The sequence below is a fragment of the Aythya fuligula genome, chromosome 6, assembly GCF_009819795.1.
Source record: "Aythya fuligula isolate bAytFul2 chromosome 6, bAytFul2.pri, whole genome shotgun sequence".
Classification (NCBI taxonomy): Eukaryota; Metazoa; Chordata; class Aves; order Anseriformes; family Anatidae; genus Aythya; species Aythya fuligula.
In genome coordinates this window covers 37,598,083-37,620,362 of record NC_045564.1, presented here as the reverse complement: position 1 = coordinate 37,620,362, position 22,280 = coordinate 37,598,083, and the positions used below count along the sequence as shown (strand labels likewise).

General features: G+C 38.7%; 2 protein-coding genes across 2 annotated transcripts in view; one reads left to right on the top strand and one right to left on the bottom strand.

Annotated features, from left to right (window-relative positions):
• Positions 1–17,616, top strand: part of NEB (nebulin) — a 117,816-nt gene extending 100,200 nt beyond the window's left edge. The window contains exons 132-149 of the mRNA XM_032190493.1: positions 312–416; positions 1,014–1,118; positions 2,006–2,098; positions 4,097–4,189; positions 5,546–5,638; positions 10,324–10,416; positions 11,233–11,325; positions 11,896–11,988; positions 12,444–12,536; positions 13,407–13,499; positions 13,793–13,885; positions 14,155–14,247; positions 14,654–14,761; positions 15,097–15,280; positions 15,948–16,040; positions 16,391–16,540; positions 16,833–16,942; positions 17,364–17,616. Coding sequence (XP_032046384.1) covers positions 312–416; positions 1,014–1,118; positions 2,006–2,098; positions 4,097–4,189; positions 5,546–5,638; positions 10,324–10,416; positions 11,233–11,325; positions 11,896–11,988; positions 12,444–12,536; positions 13,407–13,499; positions 13,793–13,885; positions 14,155–14,247; positions 14,654–14,761; positions 15,097–15,280; positions 15,948–16,040; positions 16,391–16,540; positions 16,833–16,942; positions 17,364–17,537 — 1,959 coding nt within the window. The 3' untranslated portion in view covers positions 17,538–17,616. The remainder of the gene's footprint in view (positions 1–311; positions 417–1,013; positions 1,119–2,005; positions 2,099–4,096; positions 4,190–5,545; positions 5,639–10,323; positions 10,417–11,232; positions 11,326–11,895; positions 11,989–12,443; positions 12,537–13,406; positions 13,500–13,792; positions 13,886–14,154; positions 14,248–14,653; positions 14,762–15,096; positions 15,281–15,947; positions 16,041–16,390; positions 16,541–16,832; positions 16,943–17,363) is intronic.
• A 1,763-nt stretch (positions 17,617–19,379) lies between these two features.
• RIF1 (replication timing regulatory factor 1) overlaps positions 19,380–22,280 on the bottom strand; it is a 28,334-nt gene continuing 25,433 nt past the window's right edge. The window contains exons 31-35 of the mRNA XM_032190167.1: positions 22,072–22,149; positions 21,847–21,962; positions 20,955–21,108; positions 20,595–20,697; positions 19,380–19,716 (exon numbers count right to left, since the gene is read on the bottom strand). Of these exons, the coding sequence (XP_032046058.1) occupies positions 19,496–19,716; positions 20,595–20,697; positions 20,955–21,108; positions 21,847–21,962; positions 22,072–22,149 (672 nt within the window). The 3' untranslated portion in view covers positions 19,380–19,495. The remainder of the gene's footprint in view (positions 19,717–20,594; positions 20,698–20,954; positions 21,109–21,846; positions 21,963–22,071; positions 22,150–22,280) is intronic.

Below are 22,280 nucleotides of genomic sequence, written 5' to 3'. Positions count from 1 at the left end.
TCTCTTACTGAAAACCAGTATTGAAAATCCATTTCAATACTGAAATTAATTTATTGTAATACTGTATAAAATGGAACAATCATTTCTATTGTTTTTGCAATACCAAAGCAAATTTAGTTCTAAGTAGATTTAGCTGATTTTTCCTACTCCTTAATGACTCTAAATGTTTAAAATAAGTCTTACGCAGTGGTGTAATCTGAAACAGAAGTACTCATATTTCCATAAAGATGAGCATTATGCAACAATAAGAAAAGTCAGGCTGTTTATTAGTGCTTTTGAATTAATAGAATGTATTTTGTATTTTGTATTAGAAAAAATACAAGGAAGATGCAGAAAGGACCATGCCATACTACGTGCCTGTAGCAGACACACCAGAAATGCAGAGAGTCCGTGAGAATCAAAAGAACTTTAGCACAGTACGTATATACATAACAAACATAGTTACTGTCAAATAAGAAAAAATGTTCATTTTTTTTTGTTACTTAACAAAGTTCCAATATCACACTCTAATCCCAACTAGGCTGCCTTTATATTCTTAGGGATCCCCAGTAAGTCCCCCATGTATTCAGCAGCCCACTTACACAGGGAAACAAAAATGAGTCTGTAGTTTTCTTTCTGCAATGCTTTTACAATTCCTTTGCTAATAATAGAGACTTATACAGAAGTTGTGGTCAGCAGAGACTAACTGCAGGAATGTATGGTCAGGAACATGAACAATTACTCCACAGTCTGGCTTGAAATCTTTAATTGTTGGTACTTAATTGGTTTAGATACCATAGTCTGGCACATTTCAAGATTTTTTGATTGAACTAGTTAAGGATCTCCTATTACTAATTTAAGTGAGAATGTTTATAACTGTATGTCTTTGTATCACTAACAGTGATGTTAAAATGGTTTCCTTAAAAGCTGTGCTTGAAAATATTTTATTTTTCTTAGCTTCAAAGAAAGCTTGGTGAGTAAATTTTCATGGTGTAGAGTCAACATTTGGCATTTTACTTCAACTTTTTCAACAGCTTCAGTATCAGTGGGACCTACAGAACAGCAAAGGAAAAGTGACAGTTGTACAAGATACACCAGAAATGCTGCGTGTGAAAGAAAACCAGAAGAATTTCAGCTCGGTATAGTTATTTTCTGTTTTCAGTGCTCATTCCAAAACACCCACAGTTTACTGTGTTTAATAAAATAATTATTTTAGAATCATAAAACAGTTTAGGTTGGAAGGGACCTTAAAGCCCATCTATTTCCATCCTCCCAGCCATGAGCAGGAACAACTCCCATCAGCCCACCTCCTCCAGTGCCTCAGCACCCTTAGAGTAAATCTAATTTTAGGCTTTTCCCTTACAGATAGTTATGTTCTTGACCTGCTTAAATGTGCATAAGAACTTTTTCAAACTGATTAGCTGATTTATGCCACTCTTTTTTATCTACTGTCACTTGTGGAGTTCCCTGACTGCACTCTTTCCCATGTACATAGCTGTGATATAGTTAAATAGTCAACAGTAAGTAGTGCAGTCTTGCTGTGTTGCAACCTTTTTCTCTCAGTGAAAGGTGAACTGTCTGCCCAATGTTTCATGTTTCATGTATTACCATGAAGTGCCTGTTGTCTGCTGTATCATTTTGCCACTAGTTCTGTTAGTCTAGTAAGTAGCAGGAATTTGTTGTAAAACATACCAAAACAAAATTAGAACAAGAAGAACAAATTAAAACTAGAACAAATGCTAGTTTTCAATCCTAAAATCAGTCTACAAATGTTTTGATATTCTACTTAAAATGCATAAATGCAATACTACAAATATAAATGATTGGCCCCTTTTTTGCGGACATGGCACTCATAGTAAATGAGACTTCAGATAGGCAGTAAGCAGTGACTGGGGATCCTCTTAGTTGGCTTTCAGCCTGCACTGCTGCGTGCAAATCACTCGTCATGAGAATCTATTCACTCTCTAGAAGAAATAATGTTGTGTTTTGTATGCTTAACCTTGTTGTCTTGATTCTAAATATTAAGATTTTATATAAAGAAGATATTGGAACTGGAACTACTATTGAAAAGACGCCAGAGATGCAGAGAGTTAAACGAACACAAGATGCAATTAGCTCGGTACAAAACAATTGATTTTTAATACTCAACGAGTGCTAATTCAACTTAAAATAATATTCTTTTTCCCTCTTACTTCTTTAAATTTTGCTAACTGTGTTTTGGCAATAATCCATCAGCTAAAGGTTACTTTTTACATTTTTTTTGCCTATTCTTGTGGTTTAATAATCTTTCTAATGTTTAACATTCAATTTGTTACTTACAATCCATTTCTAAAACATGAAAGTTCTTGTCATGATTTTAATCTCATCCCAAACACAGTTTATTTAGCAGAGAACCAAAGAATTGTTTAGGTAGGAAGGCACCTCAAGACATCATCTACACCAAGCCCTTTGATCAAGCACGTTCAGCTAGAGCAGGTTGCCCAGGACCGTGTCCAGTTGAGTTTTGAACATCTCAAAGGATTCAGGTATTCAAAAGGACTCCACAACCTCTTGTAGCAACCTGTTCCACTATCTGGCCACCCTCACAGTTAAAAAATGTTTTCCTGTGTTCAGATTGAATCTCCTGTTCTTAAACTTGTGCCCATTACCTCTTGTCCTGTCACAGGGCACTACTCAGAAGTTATTCTCAGCTTCATCATCTTCATTCCCACCTTTGAGACATTTATACATGTTGATTAGTTCCCCCTGAGTCTCAGCTCTCTAAGCCTCTTCACATATCAAATACATTCCAGACCCATAATCATCCTTGTGGCCCTGTGCTGTGCTCTCCCAGCACCCAGGTTGCCAATAATGTTAAACAGTATTGATACTGCCCCCATTATTGATCCCTGGGGCACACCACTGGTGACTGGTCTCTGACTGGCCCTTGTGCCACTGGTCACAAAGCTCTGGGCTTGGTCACTCAGCCGGTTGTCAACTGTGCACCTCAGCTGTGCACTTACCTAACCCACACTTTGTTAGTTTGTCTGTGAGGATGTTAGCGCAGTTAACTACTAAAGCATGTCTTGTAAAACCTTTATGTTCTATTACAAAATTGTAATACTCATATATTGGAATAATTGTATATAACTCAAGATTTGTAATCTTTTTCATGCTTTTTATTTGAATTCTGACATTATTTTAGTATAAGAGATACTAACGTTTCGGCCATTCATTGCGTATTATGTTAAGTACGTTTTTGTGAAATACTATTCTCTCTTTTTTTTTAGGGGGGGGTTATGCTAAAGTAAAAATGAAAATAGCACTGATCTCAAACACTTAATTACTAAAATATTGTATGATGACACTCGCCTATATTAAATAGATAGTTTTTTACAAACCAAGAGTTCTGCTTTCATTGCTAGAAAGACCACATTATATCAGACCTGTTCAAAGGCATTTATAACAGTTTTTAGATGGTCCTTTTATGAAAGTACCATTCAGGGTGAAATCTCCGCAGCAGTTACCTTTTAACAGCTTGCTTATAAAGATGATGGGAGTACTTCAACACCAGCTTTCTGCTCATGTTGAAGCCAATGAGATCTTTGAAATTTTCAGCCTTCTTGAAATCAGGTTAATGCTCTAATTAAGCTGCATGGCAATCCAGGTGCCTATTTTAAAGCCATTAAGCTAAGATTTTTTTTTTGTTTTTTTTTGTTTTTTTTAGTTAAAAACATCACAGGCTTTTGGAACTTAGTGTCAGATACATTGAAATGGTTTGGTTATTATACATCAGGGGTTTTGTTCTTGCTGAAGTTAAGCACCTGGAAGATATTAGATACCCAAATTTTAAGTTTCGACTGAAAACTTTTGGTTCATACGAGACTGCTCTTTTACCTTGCTCTGAGTTATTATTAAACTGCTGTATTTCAGGCTGTGGCCTGAGTTATTTAATAGGTAATCCTAAAAGAAAGTTCCTTGCTAACTTCTTTGCCATTAGAATACATCTAGTACTTGAGATTTCAATGAGTTTGTGTAAACAACCTGTGTTTCTTCAGTCATGCAATTTGTTACCCATATATACATCAGCTGTGCTTAAATGTAAGTCTAATTATTTCTAATGTCTCTGCCTTTGCAGATTAAGTACAAGGAGAGTATTGGAAAAGGAACTCCAATTCCTGATCTCCCTGAAGTGAAACGTGTCAAGGAGACACAGAAGCACATCAGCTCGGTAGTGGCCAATATTTTCTTCTTACCCGTATAATCTTGCAGAGCTCAAGCTCCAGCCTTTGATATTGCTTGTGGTATTTATTGTTGAAAGAACAGATCTCTTAAAGCCCTATAGTCAGCGTCAGGAAGTTTAAACATCTGAATTTTGCAGTAATCATTACCATCAGCCACTTCCCTGCATTATTTCTGTGACCTTTTCTAAACACAGAACTAAAGACAAAAAATACCCAGATGATATCTTAAAATTATTCAGAAAAAATGAGCAGCTAGAGAGAACTTTGTGGAAAAAAATACATGGAGCCTCTTTTTGTAGTCACAAAAACTATTAACAGTTTTAAATGGGAAAAAGTATCTGGCTTTTCTCATATCTAGTTAAGTGTAGATTCTGATAATTAAACTCTGCTCTCCAGATTTTGAGCCAGCATTTCCTGAACGCAGTGTTGAGGGAGGATGTGTTCTTTTGATTATTGGTACCTCAGATGTTTGCTATACAATGAGGAGCAATGGCTCCTGTACAGTGAATATCTCATGATTTAGTGTTCCTAATTTTAAGTACTGATTCCCTCTTGAGCTGTTTATGGTACTAGTGACTTCTAGAGGTCACTAGTACATAATTGATTATTTTTTTTAAATGATTAGTCATTTTTCTAACTTTCAAGTTATGTAATTTATTTTCCCTTGCTGTGAATTCTTTATTTTTCTATTTTTTTCTTTTTTTTCAACGACATCAACCAATGAAATGCAGTTTGCAAGTCTTTTACAAATTTGCGAGAACTGCTGGTGCATTTGTAATGTGTTTCTACATGATTGGGTTTTAGACAGGACGTCTATATGTCTTCCATCATAGAAAACACAATTTTTGGTTAAACAATTGTAGGTTAAATTAAATCTAATAATATGAGATTGTTTTCTCACTGAGCCTTAAAATGAAATAAAATAATAATGTTCTGAAAATATAGAGATCAAAATGAGGTGTACCCCACAACTAAATTCAGATGTTTGTTAACACCATGGAAAAAAACTCTGGAATAGTGACTGCCTGAAAAGCAGTACCATGACATTTTGTAAAGTAAGATGAAAAGCAGAAAATACCTACCTCTCCTGCCAGATTAAATGTGTGTCCTATTATAATGATTCCTCTATTGACTTCTGTGTTTCCAGGCACCTGAATATAGACATTAAGAGCTTTGCTGAGCTGGTGACTGTACTTACTGAGTAAAATACTTTTTGCACATGTTTACATATAATCCCAGATTGTATTTATCTGTTAACCAGGTAAATTGCCTATCCAAATGTATTGTAGGTATTACAGAAGGAATATGATCTTCTCACCTTTCTGGGTGCTTGTGTTCTGCAGGTATTGTACAAAGAGGACCTAGGGACAGGTATCCCAACACCTGTCACTCCAGAAATAGAGAGAGTGAAACGCAATCAAGAACACATTAGCTCGGTATTTAAAAAAATAGGCAACTCATTCTTGAATAACATCCTAACATGTATTCTGGTTTCCTTCAGTGATTTAGAATCTCACCCTTCTCCTTTCTCTTCCCTGACAATATTTTTAACTCAGTTTTTCCACCTTTTTGTGGTTTAACTTTTTTGAGTGATTTACCACGTCTCATAAGTTTCTTTTAAGAAACAAAGCTGGCAGTAAACTGTGAAAGCAATCCAGTGTTTCTCCCCATGTTTGTTCTATCTTAACCCTTTATCTCCTAGTGTCTGTAGTCATATTTACAGAATAATCAACCATCAGCCAGTTCCTTAATATTAGCCTCTAGAACAAGTGTGTAATTAATTAAAAAATGACCATAACACTAAACATAACTCACTAAATAGTGAGATTTAATTATTTTGCCTGTGTTGAGTGTGGTGGTTTTTCTTTTTGGTTTGGTTTGGTTTGTTTTTTTGTGGAAACTTTCTTGTACCTCACAGGTATTATACAAAGAGGGCTTAGGGACTGGCATCCCCACACCGGTCACTCCAGAGATGGAGAGAGTCAAACGCAATCAAGAGAACATTAGCTCGGTAGTACTAAATGAAACACAACCTGCTGTTTAGAATGCAAATTGAATCCCTGTAACTCCTCCGTATTAATTTTTTATTTCAATTATTTTTTGAACTTTGAACAAACTTTTCTTAATCAAATAACTAAAACCTTGTGAGTAGCCTTTAAATTTTGTTTTTTTTTTTTACCTCAGTCTAACTTAATTGTCATTAAGTTATTCCAGCTGTGAAATTTTAACCTCATTTATTTAAAGCAGCTAAGCAGTTCCTTATGTTTCCTTCCCACCGAAATAGTGACTTTCTGAGTGACTTCTCCTCGGTAACAAAGTCAGTCCTTCTAACAGTCAGTCCTCAGACCATGCTGGTGCAGTGCAAATGAAATATGAACTCTTAACACTGTGAGCAAAGCAATATAATGCACCCGGACTGTGTTTGTATTTTCCTGGTTTTGTTGTGCTGGATGCTTTCTTATATCCTACAGGGCTTTGTAAGAAAACCTGGGCAGCATCCCGGTATCACTATAATGTGAAAAATGAAGAAAATTGTGTAATTAAGGGACAATTACTGTAGCAATGCATTTCTGTCCAGAATTGTTTCTGCTTCTACCACATTCCTGTCCCCCAGCACAACTGGAAGTGCTTTATGTCATAATTTTGTGTTACATTTCAGTTTTAATTATAGTGTCTCAGGACTAATTTTGACTCAGTCTGACCAAATTCAGATATGACAGATACAAAATTCTGACCTGACTTGAGATTAATAGGATAGTTCAGAGATGCCACCACTGTTACAACTTTTCATTATGTTTAACTGTCTCTGTGATCATCACGTCTCTCTTTTATACTGGTGAGAGGCAATCTTAGAGGCAAAGCTGACCACTAAGATCTTTTATGTAAGTAAACAGACTCCTTTTGGAAAGAAGGCGTAAATGCAAAAAAAAAAAGTTTTTCAGGTGGTGTAGTTCAAGCTCTGCTTTCACAAAAAACATTCTTGCAGTTCTTGCAGGCACGCCCAGGTGAGAAGATAGCAAACCTCCTAGGAACATTAGCCATTAGCTGGTTATTTTGATATATATATATATTTTTTTTTTTTTTTGCTACCTATTGAACAAGGCTGACAAAATTGCATTTGTCATACTTTGAAGTTTTACTATATTAAATTACTTTTCTTCTCTCTCTCTCTCTCCCCCATCTTCCTCTTTCCCTTCTTTTTCCTTAAAAAACCAAAACCCCCAAAATACCTCCCTGTTGCCACACAGGTGTTGTACAAAGAGGGGCTGGGAATTGGGACCCCAGTACCTGTAACTCCTGAGATGGAGAGGGTCAAACGCAATCAAGAAAACTTTAGCTCGGTACTTTTGTGCAATTTAAGAAAATGATCCCTATAACTTCATTTTAGAAGACTCTAACACTTGTAAACGTTCTGCTCTCAGTAATTAACTTGCAGAGACATTCCCTTTCTGCTCTTAAATTTTTAATCATTGTTAGTTATATTTTACACAATCATTTTTAAAAGGTATCTTGGTAATCTTAACACATAATGCTTCATGGCCCTTAATTTTTAAAGCTTTTTTTTTTTTTTTTTTTTTTTTTTTTTTAATTTTTTTTGTGAGTCTTGAAGTGTTTTGCCTTTTTTAAAAAATAGTTTTCTGAATTTGCCTAATTCCATTTTCCTAATGCTTTATGGTTGTGTTGAGGCATACCTCTGACCTAGGCTGCATTATTTCTAGGTCTCAGAACACTTCCTTGAATTGATCACAATCGTTAACTGGCTTAAACTTCCTCATTTTTCCTGCTTTCTAATGGATGTGGTGGGCATAAAAGATAACTGTGACATGTTCCCTCTATCAAATGCATTCTTCCTTTTGCTCTTAATTTTTTTACACTACTATTTTACCGTATAGGTGTTGTACAAAGAGGATGTGGGGATGGGAACCCCAACACCTGTCACTCCTGAGATTGAAAGAGTCAAACGCAATCAAGAAATCTGTAGCTCGGTATTTTTCAGCTTGCAAAGCAGAACATTCCCTTTTGATCTATTTAAAAATAATTTTAATACCCCCAAAATACTCTTGGTCCCTTATAATCAACTTACACAAAGACCAATAGCCTCTTCCCCTTGTTTTGACCTTTTTTCCTCCATAATTGGTACTCACTCCATTTTTGTATTTCTCCTTTTCTTTCCTGTTTTGATTAGATCATTTTAACAATGGTACCTTTTGGGTTCTGTGTTCCAATCTTTTTTTTTTTGACTCAACATTTTTTTGTCTTTAATATTTGCTTTTCCCTTTTGTTAATCACTTCAATCCCTGGTTGTGGGTTGTTGTTGTTTTTATCCTGGTTTTACTGCATATAAGAACTAAACCATTTGTGGTCTGATACAAACCTGTAGCAATGAGCTCAGCATAACAGTGCGCTAATACCTACTGGTGTAACTTGCTGTGATGTTTATGGGACAGGTAAATGAAATGACGTTTATTTCTTTGTTCCTTTCCTGTTGTACTTGATACCTTCTTCCTTTAGGAGGTCTTTAATTTTGCTGCAGAAAGCCGGTGGCCCGGATTTCCAGGTGGTGTAGGCTGTAGATATGTTGGCAGCCCAGCTTTGCAGGGTAACGAATTGGCAGTGTTAGCATGTTTTGTGGGGTGAGGAAAGTTTCCAGTAAGGTAGGAGAGTACCGGTAACTGATTTCTCCTCTCTCAAGTCCATACGTACACCTGTATTGTGATCATGTCTCTTTGCACTTCTTGTAATAAGCAAACCAGATTCTGTGATGATAAATTCTGGATAATTGGTAGCATTTCTCCTAGGGAAAGGATTGACTCGTCATTGTGGTGTGTGGCAAAGTTTTGGGATGGAGCATTAGGGCCTGGCCCTCCAGTGGCTTAAGTACAGCCAGGAACAACTTTACCTCATGACTAGTAAAAGACAAAAAATCAGTCCTTATAACTTATGAAAGACTTAATGTCCTAACTACCCAGCAGTTGTAAATGTGTACCTTGAGAAGCGGCCAGCCCAGCCAGGGAGGTATTCCAGCGTCCTGCTACAAGCCATAGTGGTGTTTGGTGTTCAACTCATTCGTCCAAGTGCTGAGCTAGCTGTGGATTTGGGGGTTTTTAATCTCTGTGATTGTCCAGGGCAACTCAGAAAACATCTCTCTCGTGTTCCACTTGTTCTCTCAGCAAACAAAATGCTCCTCCTGTCTGCTTGTTCCTCTGCCTTCCTTTCACGTAGCCGTGTTATCCCACAGGTGTTGTACAAAGAGGAGGTGGGGATGGGAACCCCAACACCTGTCACTCCTGAGATTGAAAGAGTCAAACGCAATCAAGAAATCTGTAGCTCGGTATTTTTCAGTTTGCAAAGCAGAACATTCCCTTCTGATCTATTCAAAAATAATTTTAATACCCCCCAAATACTCTTGGTCCCCTATAATCAACTTAAAAAGGAATATCCTCTTCCCTTTGAGATTTTTTTCCTCTGTAATCATTACTTACATCATTTTTGTTCCTCTGATTTGATTATGCAATGTTAATAATAACAGCTTTTAGCTTTCACCCTTCTTTTGATTCTGATTATCTTTTTTTTTTTTTTCTTAAATAATATCCAGATTTTCCTTCTGTTAATCACTTCATCCTGTTTCCTTTCTTTTTTTTTTTTTGATTTTTTTTTTTTTTACTTTCCATATCAAAACTAAACTATTTGCACCTGACAAAGCCGTGGCAATGAGCTCAGTGTAACAGTGCTCTAATACATGCCAGCTTAACCTGCTGTGATGTTTATGGAATGGGTAAATGAAACAGTTTTTCCTTTGTTCTTTTTGTCTTTTATTTGATATACCGTTTTCCTTTAGGAAGTCTTTATCTACTGTTGCAGATGTGTTTTTTTTGTTGTTGTTGTTTTTTGTTTTTAATACATTCTGAGAAGCAAATAGCAAAGGTACTCTAGTTTTCTTCCAGGAGTCTTTGCAGAGTTTGTCTTAAGCTTTATCGTTTTTAGGAAGGTTTTAAATTTTATTTTTTATTCCAAGCTTTGGCTCAGAGCGACTTTGAAAAACAGTCTTTTTTTCTTAGCAAGCTGCGTGTTACTGTTGTTTGCTTGTTTCTTCTTTTTAATCCAGCCCTATTGCCCACAGGTGTTGTACAAAGAGGATCTGGGGACAGGAACCCCAATACCTGTCACTCCTGAGGTTGAGAGGGTGAAACGCAATCAAGAACACATTAGCTCGGTATTTTGTGGAGGAAAAGATGTATTCCCTTTAACTCCACTTAAACTGAACTTTTTAACCCTTATTAAAAATGGAACAATTCCACTCCTTCCTTCCATATAATCAACATAATCAATTCCTAAAATATCCTTTTTCCCTCACTGTACTGTATTTTCCAGTCTTACTTACATTCTGTTTCTTCGTTTATGTAATTATTTACATAATCCTAAATATCTTTAACCATTTTTGCTCCCTGTTCCAATTTCCTTTTACTGTGTTTTATTGTTGTTTTTTGGTTTGATTTTTAAATCCTATCACTTTCCACTTTTAGTGCTATTGCCATAGAGTAGGGAGGGTCTGTTTCTTAATTTCTGTAATTATTCACATACTCCTAAATACCTTTAACCATTTTTGCTCCCTGTTCTGATTTCCTTTTACTTCCTTTTACTATGTTTTATTGTTGTTGTTGTTTTGTTTTTTGAATCCTATCACTTTCCTGTTTTAGTGCTCTTCCATAGAGTAGGGAGGGTCTGATTTTCCAGCAGGTTTCGGTGGCAGTCTGAAAGCTTCCATCCACCATGACAATGTAGTTGTGCAGTGGTATTGATGTAAGAGGCTTCAGTGTTGGATCATTGCACCTTCTAAGATACGAGCAGGGACAGCTTTGCCTTCAGACCCTACCTGGTGCAATCCCAGTCTTCAGTGCTTTCAGGGGTAGCTTTTAGAGCTCTGCATGAGAGCAGATTAAGATCCAGAAGACTCAACTATTTGGTTTCACGTTGAATGTAATTATTACTGAGTTCTGATTTTGTTTGGATGCTTCTTGTTACCACACAGGTGTTGTACAAAGAGAGCGTGGGGACTGGGACCCCCACTCCCATCACTCCAGAGATGGAGAGGGTCAAACGCAATCAAGAAATCTGTAGCTCGGTACTTTGCCAAGAAAAAAGTCTCCTTTAACACTGTTTAAATGAACACCTTAACAGTTTTGATAAATGGACTTTGTAACATTTGCTCGAAAATAATGCCGATCCTAGCTCTAAAGCAGCTTCAACACCTGCTTACCTCTTACCCACCCCTCACCGTGGTTTCCAGCGATAACGTTGACTTGTGACACTTTTTGTTGTGGTTAAGACTTATTTTGATGCCCTTTTCTAATCCTACAAACTTTTAACAAACTTTCTTCATCTTCTCTGCAATGCTGACGTTCTTTTTATTGTAATTTGAATACTCATAACATCCTCAGCCCCTCAGCACAGTAGTTTGTAGCCGCGTTTGTATGGTACCTAGTTATGTATTGGGTCATCCTTGGTTAAAAACGCAGTGTGCCAAACCCTACCTCCCTACTGAAATGTTGCTAAGTACCTTCCTTAAATGTATATATGTAATGCCTAGGCCCTGTGGCGTTAAATAACAGAAAAAGATGCCTTAGGCTTCACGGTTTTCTACAGCTGACTGTTTATTTATTGTTGCTTTCTTTGGCTCCTTTATGTCTCATAGGTATTGTATAAGGAAAACATAGGGAAAGCCACCCCAACACCTGTCACTCCTGAGATGGAAAGAGTCAAACGCAATCAAGAGATCATTAGCTCGGTATTTTTAACAGGAAACCAGTTCCTACAGATCTGAAGTGTTTAACGTCCTGTAGCAGTTTTAATAATCTGTGCTTCCTAACTTTAAAAAATAAGCCTGTGTCGTAGAAAAAATTACAGAGACGTTGTAATAGCTTCCATTTAACACTGACTGAAGCAGGATTTTACTAGGAATGTTTGACTTTTTTCTTTTTCTTCTGATGGACACTGTTTCTTTGCATTTTTTTTAACTATTTTTTATTGCTCTTTGCTTTCATGCCCAATTGATATCGTACGGGTCCATTGCTGCATCTTATAGATTAATGGCCAAACTCCCACTGCTTCCCTCAGGACCAGCAGTGGTGCCAAGCCTAACCCCTCCTAGGTGTAATAACCCCAAAGCTTTATTGTTTGTGGTTGTTGGTGTTGTGTTGTTACCTTTTTAATGATCTCTGGATACTCCCTTGTATCCTATAGGTTTTGTACAAAGAAAATGTGGGGAAAGTGACCCCAACACCAATCACTCCAGAGATGGAGAGAGTCAAGCGCAATCAAGAAATCATTAGCTCGGTACCTTAAAAAATTGATTATTTTTCCCTTTGCGCCTATATTTTAAAAAAGTAACCTTCTAACTTCCACCTGAAAACTGGTTTTAGTTTTAAAAAATAGATATAGCTGTTTCTGCAAATTAATCTCTCTTCTTCTGAAATAACTTGGCTTTGGTGTTAACACGCTGATCCAAAAACTGACGAGTTTTCTGCAGCTCAGGTCTGTTACCGGGGGCTCCATCCAGACATCAGCAGCCTCGTGTCCTGCTGGCCCTGTGCCTGGTGGGCCAGCTCTCAGTTGCTTTTCGGTGGTGTTTGACTTCAGTGGGGGAGGAAATAAACAAAAACCCAGCACCCTGCCCTGAAAACCCCACCTCCCTGCCCCACGGGTGACTGTAGTGCCGTGAAGGTGGAAACCTCACCACCTGCTTCCAGCCAGGGTCTGCTCTCAGGGGGCTGATTCTCTGCGCCTCCTGGATTGGCTCCAATGGTTCAGATTCACACATTTAGCTCCTCATCCCGTTTGTTCCCTTTTTTGCTTTGTAACTGCAACTAGAGAGCAGGCAGAGCTGCTTTCTCAGGGGGGTAGATGAAACATGTCTTAGGGAGACAGGCAGCTTCCCCAAGACCTGTAGATCCACACTCATAGCTGTAGCTGGATAGAGCCCTTCTCTTTTAACCCTCCCTCCCCCCCAGATACAACAAGCTCTTCTTTTACAGTTTTTCTTACCCCTCCCGATAACTTTAGATGTTTGGCTTTTGTGCAGTGCTACGCATCATAACCCATCACGACTTTTTTTGAAGTTTTATAACTAAGTAATAGCTTGTGTTCAAAGCCTATTGACTTTTTGTTGTTTTTTAAGATACCGGATACATGTTCTGTATCCCACAGGTGTTATACAAAGAAAACTTGGGGCGCGCAACCCCCACACCTATCACTCCAGAGATGGAGAGAGTGAAACGCAATCAAGAACAAATTAGCTCGGTATTGTCTGGAAGAAGTAAAGGGGCTAAAACAGAACTTAAAAAAAAATAATAACTTAAGTTTGCCTGGTTTTTATTTAACCCTCTAATTTTTCCCCTCAAATGTAAAAAGTCATAGTTTAAAATTACAGTACATGAAGGATTTTTTTATCAATTAACTTTTTAATACCATTTTTCCTCTTTTTTTTTTTTTTTTTTTTCCTTTTCATAATGGATGGCGTTTATTCTAAAACCAGTAACATCACATTTTTCAATCTGTGCCTTTGTGACTTTGGGTTACTTTGTGGTCTGTAGGTTGTATACAAAGAAGGCTTAGGGAAGGCAACCCCCACACCGGTCACTCCAGAGATGGAGAGAGTCAAACGCAATCAAGAACAGATTAGCTCGGTACTGAAAGAAGACAGACAACTGCCTTGTACTAAGAATAACCATTTTGAAAAAAAATCCACTTCTAATATGTCCTTCTTCACTCAATTTTCCTTATTTTCGCCTATTTTTCCCTTTGGTTTTTACCTTCTGCTCTAGCAAATAACTTTTTAGATGCTTTACTTCCCCAGATCTTTTCTACCCCTGCAGTGATGAGTATGCTTAAACAATAACCCCACTTACAGACCAAGCCGTGAGTTCTGCCAGGCTGACTTGTTTGTACACCACAGGTTTTGTACAAAGAACACCTAGCAAAAGGAACTCCAACACCAATGACTCCAGAGATGGAGAGAGCTAAACGCAATCAAGAAAACATCAGCTCGGTACGTCCTAAAGATACTTTAAAAACTAAAATTTAAACTTCTGGAATCCACACTCAAATTAACAGTGCAGAGGTTAATAGTACTACCTGGCTACCCAGTTTTGAAGAATGAAGTAACAATGCTAAAATCAAATCCTTTCATGCTTTTGTTTCACTTTATGCCACAACTATTTCAGTGTGATTAAATGCTTTAGTTTATTGTGTTTTTTTTCAATAACTCAATTTCAAAAATCTACATTGCCTTCAGATCTCTTGCAAATATCTTGTGTTTACTGTCTTATACTGTATGAAATATAAAATATTCTTCAGTAGCAATATATTTTGTATTGCTACTATATTTTGTATTTCTCTCATGCTGCAGAATTAGTTTTGTGCCCTGTGCTCAGTTCCTTTTTCCCACCTGGCAGGTTCTTTATTCAGATAGCTTCCGAAAACAAGTACAAGGCAAAGCTGCTTATGTACTGGATACCCCTGAAATGCGGCGTGTACGAGAGACCCAGAAACACATTTCCACGGTAAGAGCATTTATGGGAGTATTAAATTGGCAGTGATTTAACTAACAACATGACCTTGTTCTCAAGACATGCCAGGGTTGCCATTACCAGGGACAGTGTACGTTTGAGAACTGGTCACCCACATCACTAAATGCAAAAAGCAAGAGTGACTCCACAGGAAAGGCAGGGTTGGGATCAGGCTCTCCCTCATTGTTCTTTGGGGGGGAGAAAGCAAAAATTCAGAACTGCAGCACGCCTCTCTACTAGGCATTTTACTTAAGAAAGCAGGAATAAAACCAATCATTTGTCTGATCTACAGAGGGACAAACATTTCATCATTTCATTGTACTTTGCAGGTGAAATACCATGAAGATTTTGAGAAAAACAAAGGTACTTTCACACCTGTAGTTACTGACCCCATTACAGAACGTGTGAAAAAGAACATGCAGGACTTCAGTGACATCAGCTACAGAGGCATTCAAAGGCGAGTAGTAGAAATGGAGAGAAAGCGTGTGGACCAGGACCAAGAGAATCTCACAGGTAAGCAGAAGCATTTTTTTTTTCAAGACTAGAATACATCACTTACACAAAATGTAAGCTGACCTTAAGAAATTGTTTTATTTAAGCTCAGCCATATCAATTTAAATTTTTCATTACTTGGAGATGATGTTTTGTATCAGTGTGCAATATATTCTCTGATAGCAGCTGTAAACCACAGAATCAATGATGGTTTGGGCTGAAAGGGACTTAAAGGTTGTGTGGCCATCCTTGGGCACTGCTAGGGATGGGGCAGCCACCGCTGCTCTGGGCAGCCTGTGCCAGCGCCTCACAGTGAAGAACGTCTTCCTACTGTCTAATCAACCTGTCTCGGTAAGAGAGGGGCTCTAGCCCCTTGATCATCTTTGTGGCCTCCTCTGCCTCTCCCATCCTGCCCATCAGCATAACGTGATGCTAGGTGACAGATGATAAATTCTTACTTGTATTAAGTTCACCTCCACTTGTGTTGCAAAAATGCTAACGCTCACTTGATGTAGAATAAATGAAAAAATAAGTCTGTGCTATAGATTTGAGAAACATGAATTATGAAATCCTGCTTCCCTTTTACTGATACAGTTTTACTCTCATTCAGGACAGATGGTTGCTGCTTAAGCTCTCTAGAAAATGTTTGAGCTCCAGCTTCTCCTCAGAAAAGCTGTTTCTCTTACAGGTCTTCGTGTGTGGCGCACCAATCCTGGCTCAGTCTTTGACTACGACCCAGCAGAAGACAACATTCAGTCCAGAAGCTTACACATGATCTCAGGTTTGTCCCAGTCTGTGCTATTTATGCAAAACAGGCTTTATGCTTACACACATGCGAACAGTAGAACTGAGCGCTTGGGTGATGAAGGGACAGTTCAGTCACTCTGCCTGTGCAGGAATGCAAAAGTACTTCAAAATGTTACACATGGACACAGGTCGTTTATGAATTAACGGTGGCTACAGATTGTCTATAGCTCTTTTTCATAAGGATAACTGTATTTCTGTATTTACACACACACAAGGCACCTGTATACATGTGCATATATATAACGTGCACTTTTTGTTTTTAAATGCCTCTCCTTACAAAGCAAGGAGGTAACTCTGCTGCCACTGTTTGTTTTCTCCTTGCAGTCCAAGCCCAGCGCCGCAGCCGGGAGCACTCCCGCTCTGCCAGTGCCTTGAGCATCAGCGGTGGGGATGAAAAATCTGAGCCCTCAGAAGGGGTGGATCAACATTTGTCCTACTACAGCAACGGGGGCTTCTTTACCTCAACTACCACAGGTAGGAGAACAAAACTGCGCTTTATCTGAGGACAGATGTTACCCAGACCATCCAGCAGGACAGTGCTCGTCACTGCCTCCAACTCCTTTGGCCAGGGAAAAGCACACCTGGCACAGCCATAACTGACTGATGTCAAGTGGTGTTTCAGTGGGTAAAAGGCAGATTTGAGCCACCTCCTGACCTACCGCAGTACCTTTATTGGGAGTGAACCTAATCCCATTGCTAATTCCATATTAAACAAAAGCATTAAGTGGAGAAGAACTAACACAAAACATTTTTTCTCCTTTTGCAGTGGGCTACAAACATGCTAAAACCATAGAGTTGCCACAACAAAGGTCATCCTCAGTTGCCACCCAGCAAACAACGGTATCGTCGGTTCCTTCCCATCCATCGACCGCTGGTGTAAGTAACACAGCACTGACAGCCAGGCCTGAGCAAGTATTCTTGCTCACATGCACTCTAGAAGTGTTTGGTCACCTTCAGAGTCACGAAACCATAGAAGCACTAAGGCAGGGTGCTGGCTGCACCTCTCAGAAACAAGGCTGTAGCTACAGGAAAATTAATTTAACAGAAAAAGAAACTGATAAGGTTGTTGAAGCTGAATTTTGAAGCTGAATTTCAGTGTCCTTATTGAAAAGGGCATTCTGTGATCTGAAACCAGCCTATTTAAAAGACCAGCCAATGCTCCTGCCATCAGGGGTACCTTTACGTACTGAAATGTGTTGGAATGTAACGTGCCCTCTGCTTACGTATTGATTGTGACCAGGAACTAACAGCAGTGGTATAAGTGTGCCTTTCTTTTTCTCCTTTCTCAACCTTGCAGAAGACGTATCGGGCCATGTATGACTACATGGCAGCTGACGCTGATGAAGTTTCCTTCAAAGACGGTGACACGATCGTAAACGTGCAGGCCATCGATGAAGGCTGGATGTACGGGACTGTCCAGAGGACTGGCAAGACGGGCATGCTGCCAGCCAACTATGTAGAAGCCGTCTAAGTCAAAACCCCTTTCCCTAAGGCACATCTGCATGGCCCAGACATGCCAGCAGCATCTCACACCTTAGAAGAGTTTCTAACACCTTCTTCCATGCTGATGGTGCCTTATAAACCACCAGAGAAAAAAAAAACCTGCAGAACAAAATACTTCCAAAACAGCTCTCCAAAACATGACAACTACCTGTAAGCACACTACTAGACAGCACTCATGGGAGCTGTCTTGCTTCTAGTCCACAATATTTTCTTCCAAATAACCTAGATTTTCATTTAAAACATTTATATACAGATTACCATCAGAATGTTCTAATACTAGAATTTTAATCCAGTTCAGTATCACTGAACATCTACACAGGAAATTAAGGCCAAGACTACCCAGCATTACTCTATTCATTCTTCCATATAGACATTTTTCTGGACTGTTCTAAAAAATGTTTGAATATATTTGTTTTCCATGTAAGCTTAGTATCTCAAACCAAAGTTTATCTGTCAGGGAAGAAGGGGAAACATCACAAAGTAAAAGCCTCTTCCCTCTGCTTGCTGAGCTCTTATGCATGTGTTTTTCATGCAGTTGTTCTGAGGTCAGAAGTTGTTACTTGTAAATTAGCGACTAAATAAAGCTGATGTTTCTGCAGTATCTCTGATGTATTAACTCACGCTGAAGAGCAGGAATCACTTAAAATAACTTGGCTTTCTTCAGAAAACTGAAAAAAACAGCCACAACAATGTTAAGTCAAACTCTGAGGGGCTGTGAATGAGCTGGGCAGGTTATTTCATACCTGATCACTGGTTATCTGCTTCTCCTGAAGCATCTGCTCCTATCTCTGGAGACTGGCTGGTGAAATGGTAGAAAACACTTCAGTTTATCTTGAACAAAAGTACACACAGTAAGGTAACAGTAGGAGGAGATGCAGCTGTTAGCTCTGAAGGTCTGTGTTCAGAAGGAATCTAAAGCAATCTGTGGTGTACGCAGCCAGCTTGAAAGGACACTCATTTCTTTCCATTTCAACTTAAAGACTGACATTAACACCTTTAGGAACTAATTGCTGTTTTATTTGCACATATGTAAGTTCTAAAAACACCTGCAGCAATTCCTCTCCATAAGTGTCCAATATATACAAATTAGATTTCAGGAGTAAAACCCAAGAACTCTGAAGGTCTCTGAGAAGCAGCAATGCATTCCATGCAATTAAAACTCCATCATAAATTATTAACCAACATTTGCAGTTATAAGTCTGTACATAATATACAAAGAACCCATGTCAAATCCACTCACTTCCACCAGAGAAAAAAAGGTCTTCTCCACCAGAGAACTGCTGCAAACAAAGCTGTTAGAGCACAGGAAAAAGCCTGAGAAGATTTGCAAAGTCTCGCACTTGCCAGGGTGCATTTTATGGTCAGTTTTTAGTGGGATTCTGGTAACAAGGCATGCACAAAGGGATGCCGTCCAGTTCTAGGACACCAGGGTTTTGGAGCTGCCACTGCAAGGAACCAAGCACAGCTTAACCCGATATCCAACAGCGCTGAAGAGTTTCAGCGACTCCCAAGGAAACAGACCCGGGAAGCACATGAGTAGAGCTGTGAGATCCAGCTCCTACCACAGAATTTGCAGTCATAAGAACACTTTGGATGTGAAAAAATAATTTAACTACTCTGTTAGTTTGGTTTCACAGTCTTTGCTATTGCACACCTTCATCAAGTTTTCTTTCGCCACCTGAAAGAAATATGCATAGCAATATAATACAAATACCTCCAACGGGGAACAGGCAGTCCCATGAGTTAAAAGCACAACAGAAAAAAGAAAAATCATGATATATTTTGTTCATAGAGTGTTTTTTTTTTTTAAAAAAATCTTCTATAGTACAAACCATACACTTTAAGGATTAATTCACCAGTAAGAAAGCTAAATTTTGGGGAAAAATTGTTGTAACAAAATCCTCCTTAATTAGGAATGATAAGCAACTAATCGGAACTGTCGTGGGGAGGTGATTTCCAGCGGGACTGCAGGTTTTTCATGATACACTTTGTCATGCCCGCGAGTTTTTCTTGCATCTCAAAGAGCTGGCTTCCTGAATAGCCATAGAGAACTTCAGAGGTCAGCTGAGCAGCAAGGGCATCGATCTGGCTCAGAAGATCTGCTGGGGGTTGGCCGTTTGCATTCATGACAACCGGTTCAATCAAATCTGAAAAGAAGGAAGGGGAGGGTAGGCAGGGCAGCACAGGCAGTGGTCAGGTGTAAGTCCCACCAGAACTATGTTGTAGTGCAACGTTGCAGCTTTTGTACAAAAAAAATGTATTCACAAAGTATTTGTGGAGTGAGCTTCTGACAAAGGCACCCCTCAGAACTTTATAGTTGATCTTTCTTTATATTTGATCATGGTTATACAATAAAATTAAGGACTGAAACCCAAATATTCGATCCTATTAAGATACTGACAGTTTCCTTCAAGACACATTACCCCAAGAACATCCAACTTTAAATTGGACAGATGAGAAGCTACTCCTGGGTTTTGTTCTCTGGTTAACCAAATGCTTCAGAGTCTCTTGCAGGAAGAACAATTAGGGATGCCTCTCCATAAACTAATGGCAAACTCCAAAAATGCACAGGAACATTCAGATAAAAATCTAGTCCCCTAAATCCCAAGTGAGTATCCTGAGAAACACCTGAACTGCCTCCCCTGCCACCAGGCACCTTTTCAGCTCTGCAGTTTCAATTTGCTTTGTTTCTGTGCATGCCCAGAACCAAGTTACTGCAGTACTAAACAGCTCAGGAGAGACCCTGGTTGAGATTTGGAAAGAGAATGATGCAGAGCCCTGCCTGACATGCTGTTTATGCAAGCTTGTTTAGGGAAAAACACAGCTATTGTGCTCACAAATACAGAACAAGTTTAAAAAAGCCATTACTACAGGGCTTCATGAAGTGGCTAACTCAATCACCCATCTAACATGATAATGTCAGCTATTAATGCAGCTCCAAAAACAAACATCGGTGTTCCCATTAGAAGAGAAGCAGCAACAGCAGAAACAATCAAATCCTGCGCAACAAGTGGGCAAGAGTTACCTGTTGCAAGTTTCTCTTCATCACCAGATTTATCCTCTACGTTGTTTACTGTTTTCTCTTCATCTTCGAGCGCTACCAATTCCTCACACCCTCGAGATTTTACCTGGGCATTTGAGAGAACAAAGGACACGTTCAGAGAGAAAGTTATGAGGTGGGACATGCTTTACTCCATACCAGATGTAATCCTCATTCCCAATAACTATGTTGTAACCAAGTCCTGTACCATGAAAGACCACCTTTAACAGATTACAGTTTAAAGAAAATTTGTCTTGTACAAAAAAAATACATTATTCTTCATGAGGAATGTTAGCAGTTCATTAGGTTAACATTACCTTTCTGGGCACTAGGATTAAACCTTACCTGCTGCTCGTGATATCCTTTCAGAGCTTTCTTAACATTGGAAACTTTAGGAGAACGGATGGGAAGAGTTTTGATTTCTGATGCTGTCAGAGTACTCAGATCACCCACTGTCTTAATGTTCCTTGCTCGAATGAGCTGCCCCAAACCTCTTGCGCTGCAGCAGGGAAGAAAAAGAGTTCATTATACTAAAATCCATGTGTCCCTTCTCCTTAACACTGTAGTGCGTTAAATAAATCTTACACGAATGCCAATTCACATGCACTTAAAGGAAAAAAACATGCCAGAGACATTTCTTCTCTCTGCAGCAGCACACCTTCTTGCAGCTTATCAATATCCAATCAGGAAATGGGATTCAAAAGCCCAATTACACATAAGAGGAAGGAAAAGAAGCTGAGTATGCTAGAAAACAACATTCAGAGCAGTTCCTGCTACAGTGTATAGTTTGTTCCTGACATATCAAAGTCTCATTAGCTGAGCACCTGGTGTTTGTGTTTGAAACGTAGATCTTTTCCCCCAAAATCCCACTTGGTCTGTGGTACTCCCAAACAGCAGCAGGATGGTGGCATCTTCAACGTACTGCAAGCTCCAGTTGCTGTCACAGATCATTAAGATCAGTCTGCTCTGTCTCACAAACTAGGGAGAGTTCCCTGTGTTTGACTGCAAGCTCTTCACAGGAAAGACAACTGGTCTGGAATTGAGTGAAGTCTCCCTCACGCATCCAACCTCTCCCCTTTTAAAAAAGGCTTCGTTTTTTCCCCGCAAAAGGTCTCTCTAATTCACCACTTTGCATCACAAATATTGCTTTTGCCTTTTTTTTTTTTTTTTTTTTTTTTGAAGATCCAGTAAGAATTTTCTACTGAAATGTGATCTTCCAGAGCAACAATGTACTTACCATATATTTGATGTAATCTGAGGTAAAATTACATCAACTGGTGCCTTACAGCTAGCTAAGGCAGGATACATGCATTCTGTAGGAGAAGGCAGTGATTCCTTAGCCATTTCTGTAATCTTTGAATAACAGAGAGAAGTTATTAATTTAACTATCACACAACCGAATACAAGAAAAAATAAAGAATACAAGAAAAGTAAGAGAAACATGAACCAAAGCACTTCTTACTAAACACTTCTTTGAGCTCTTAAATTTAGGGTTACGAGATCCTGGGGACAGAAATCCTTTGGTTGGAGTGGTAATATGCTGGATAGAAAAAGAGGAAAAAATCTCTCAGGATTGTACGAATTCAGTTAGCTAACTTCCTAGCTATCTAGATATCAGACTGTATCTGTCTTTAGAGAGCAACAGACTGAACAAGACTAAAACAGTTACAG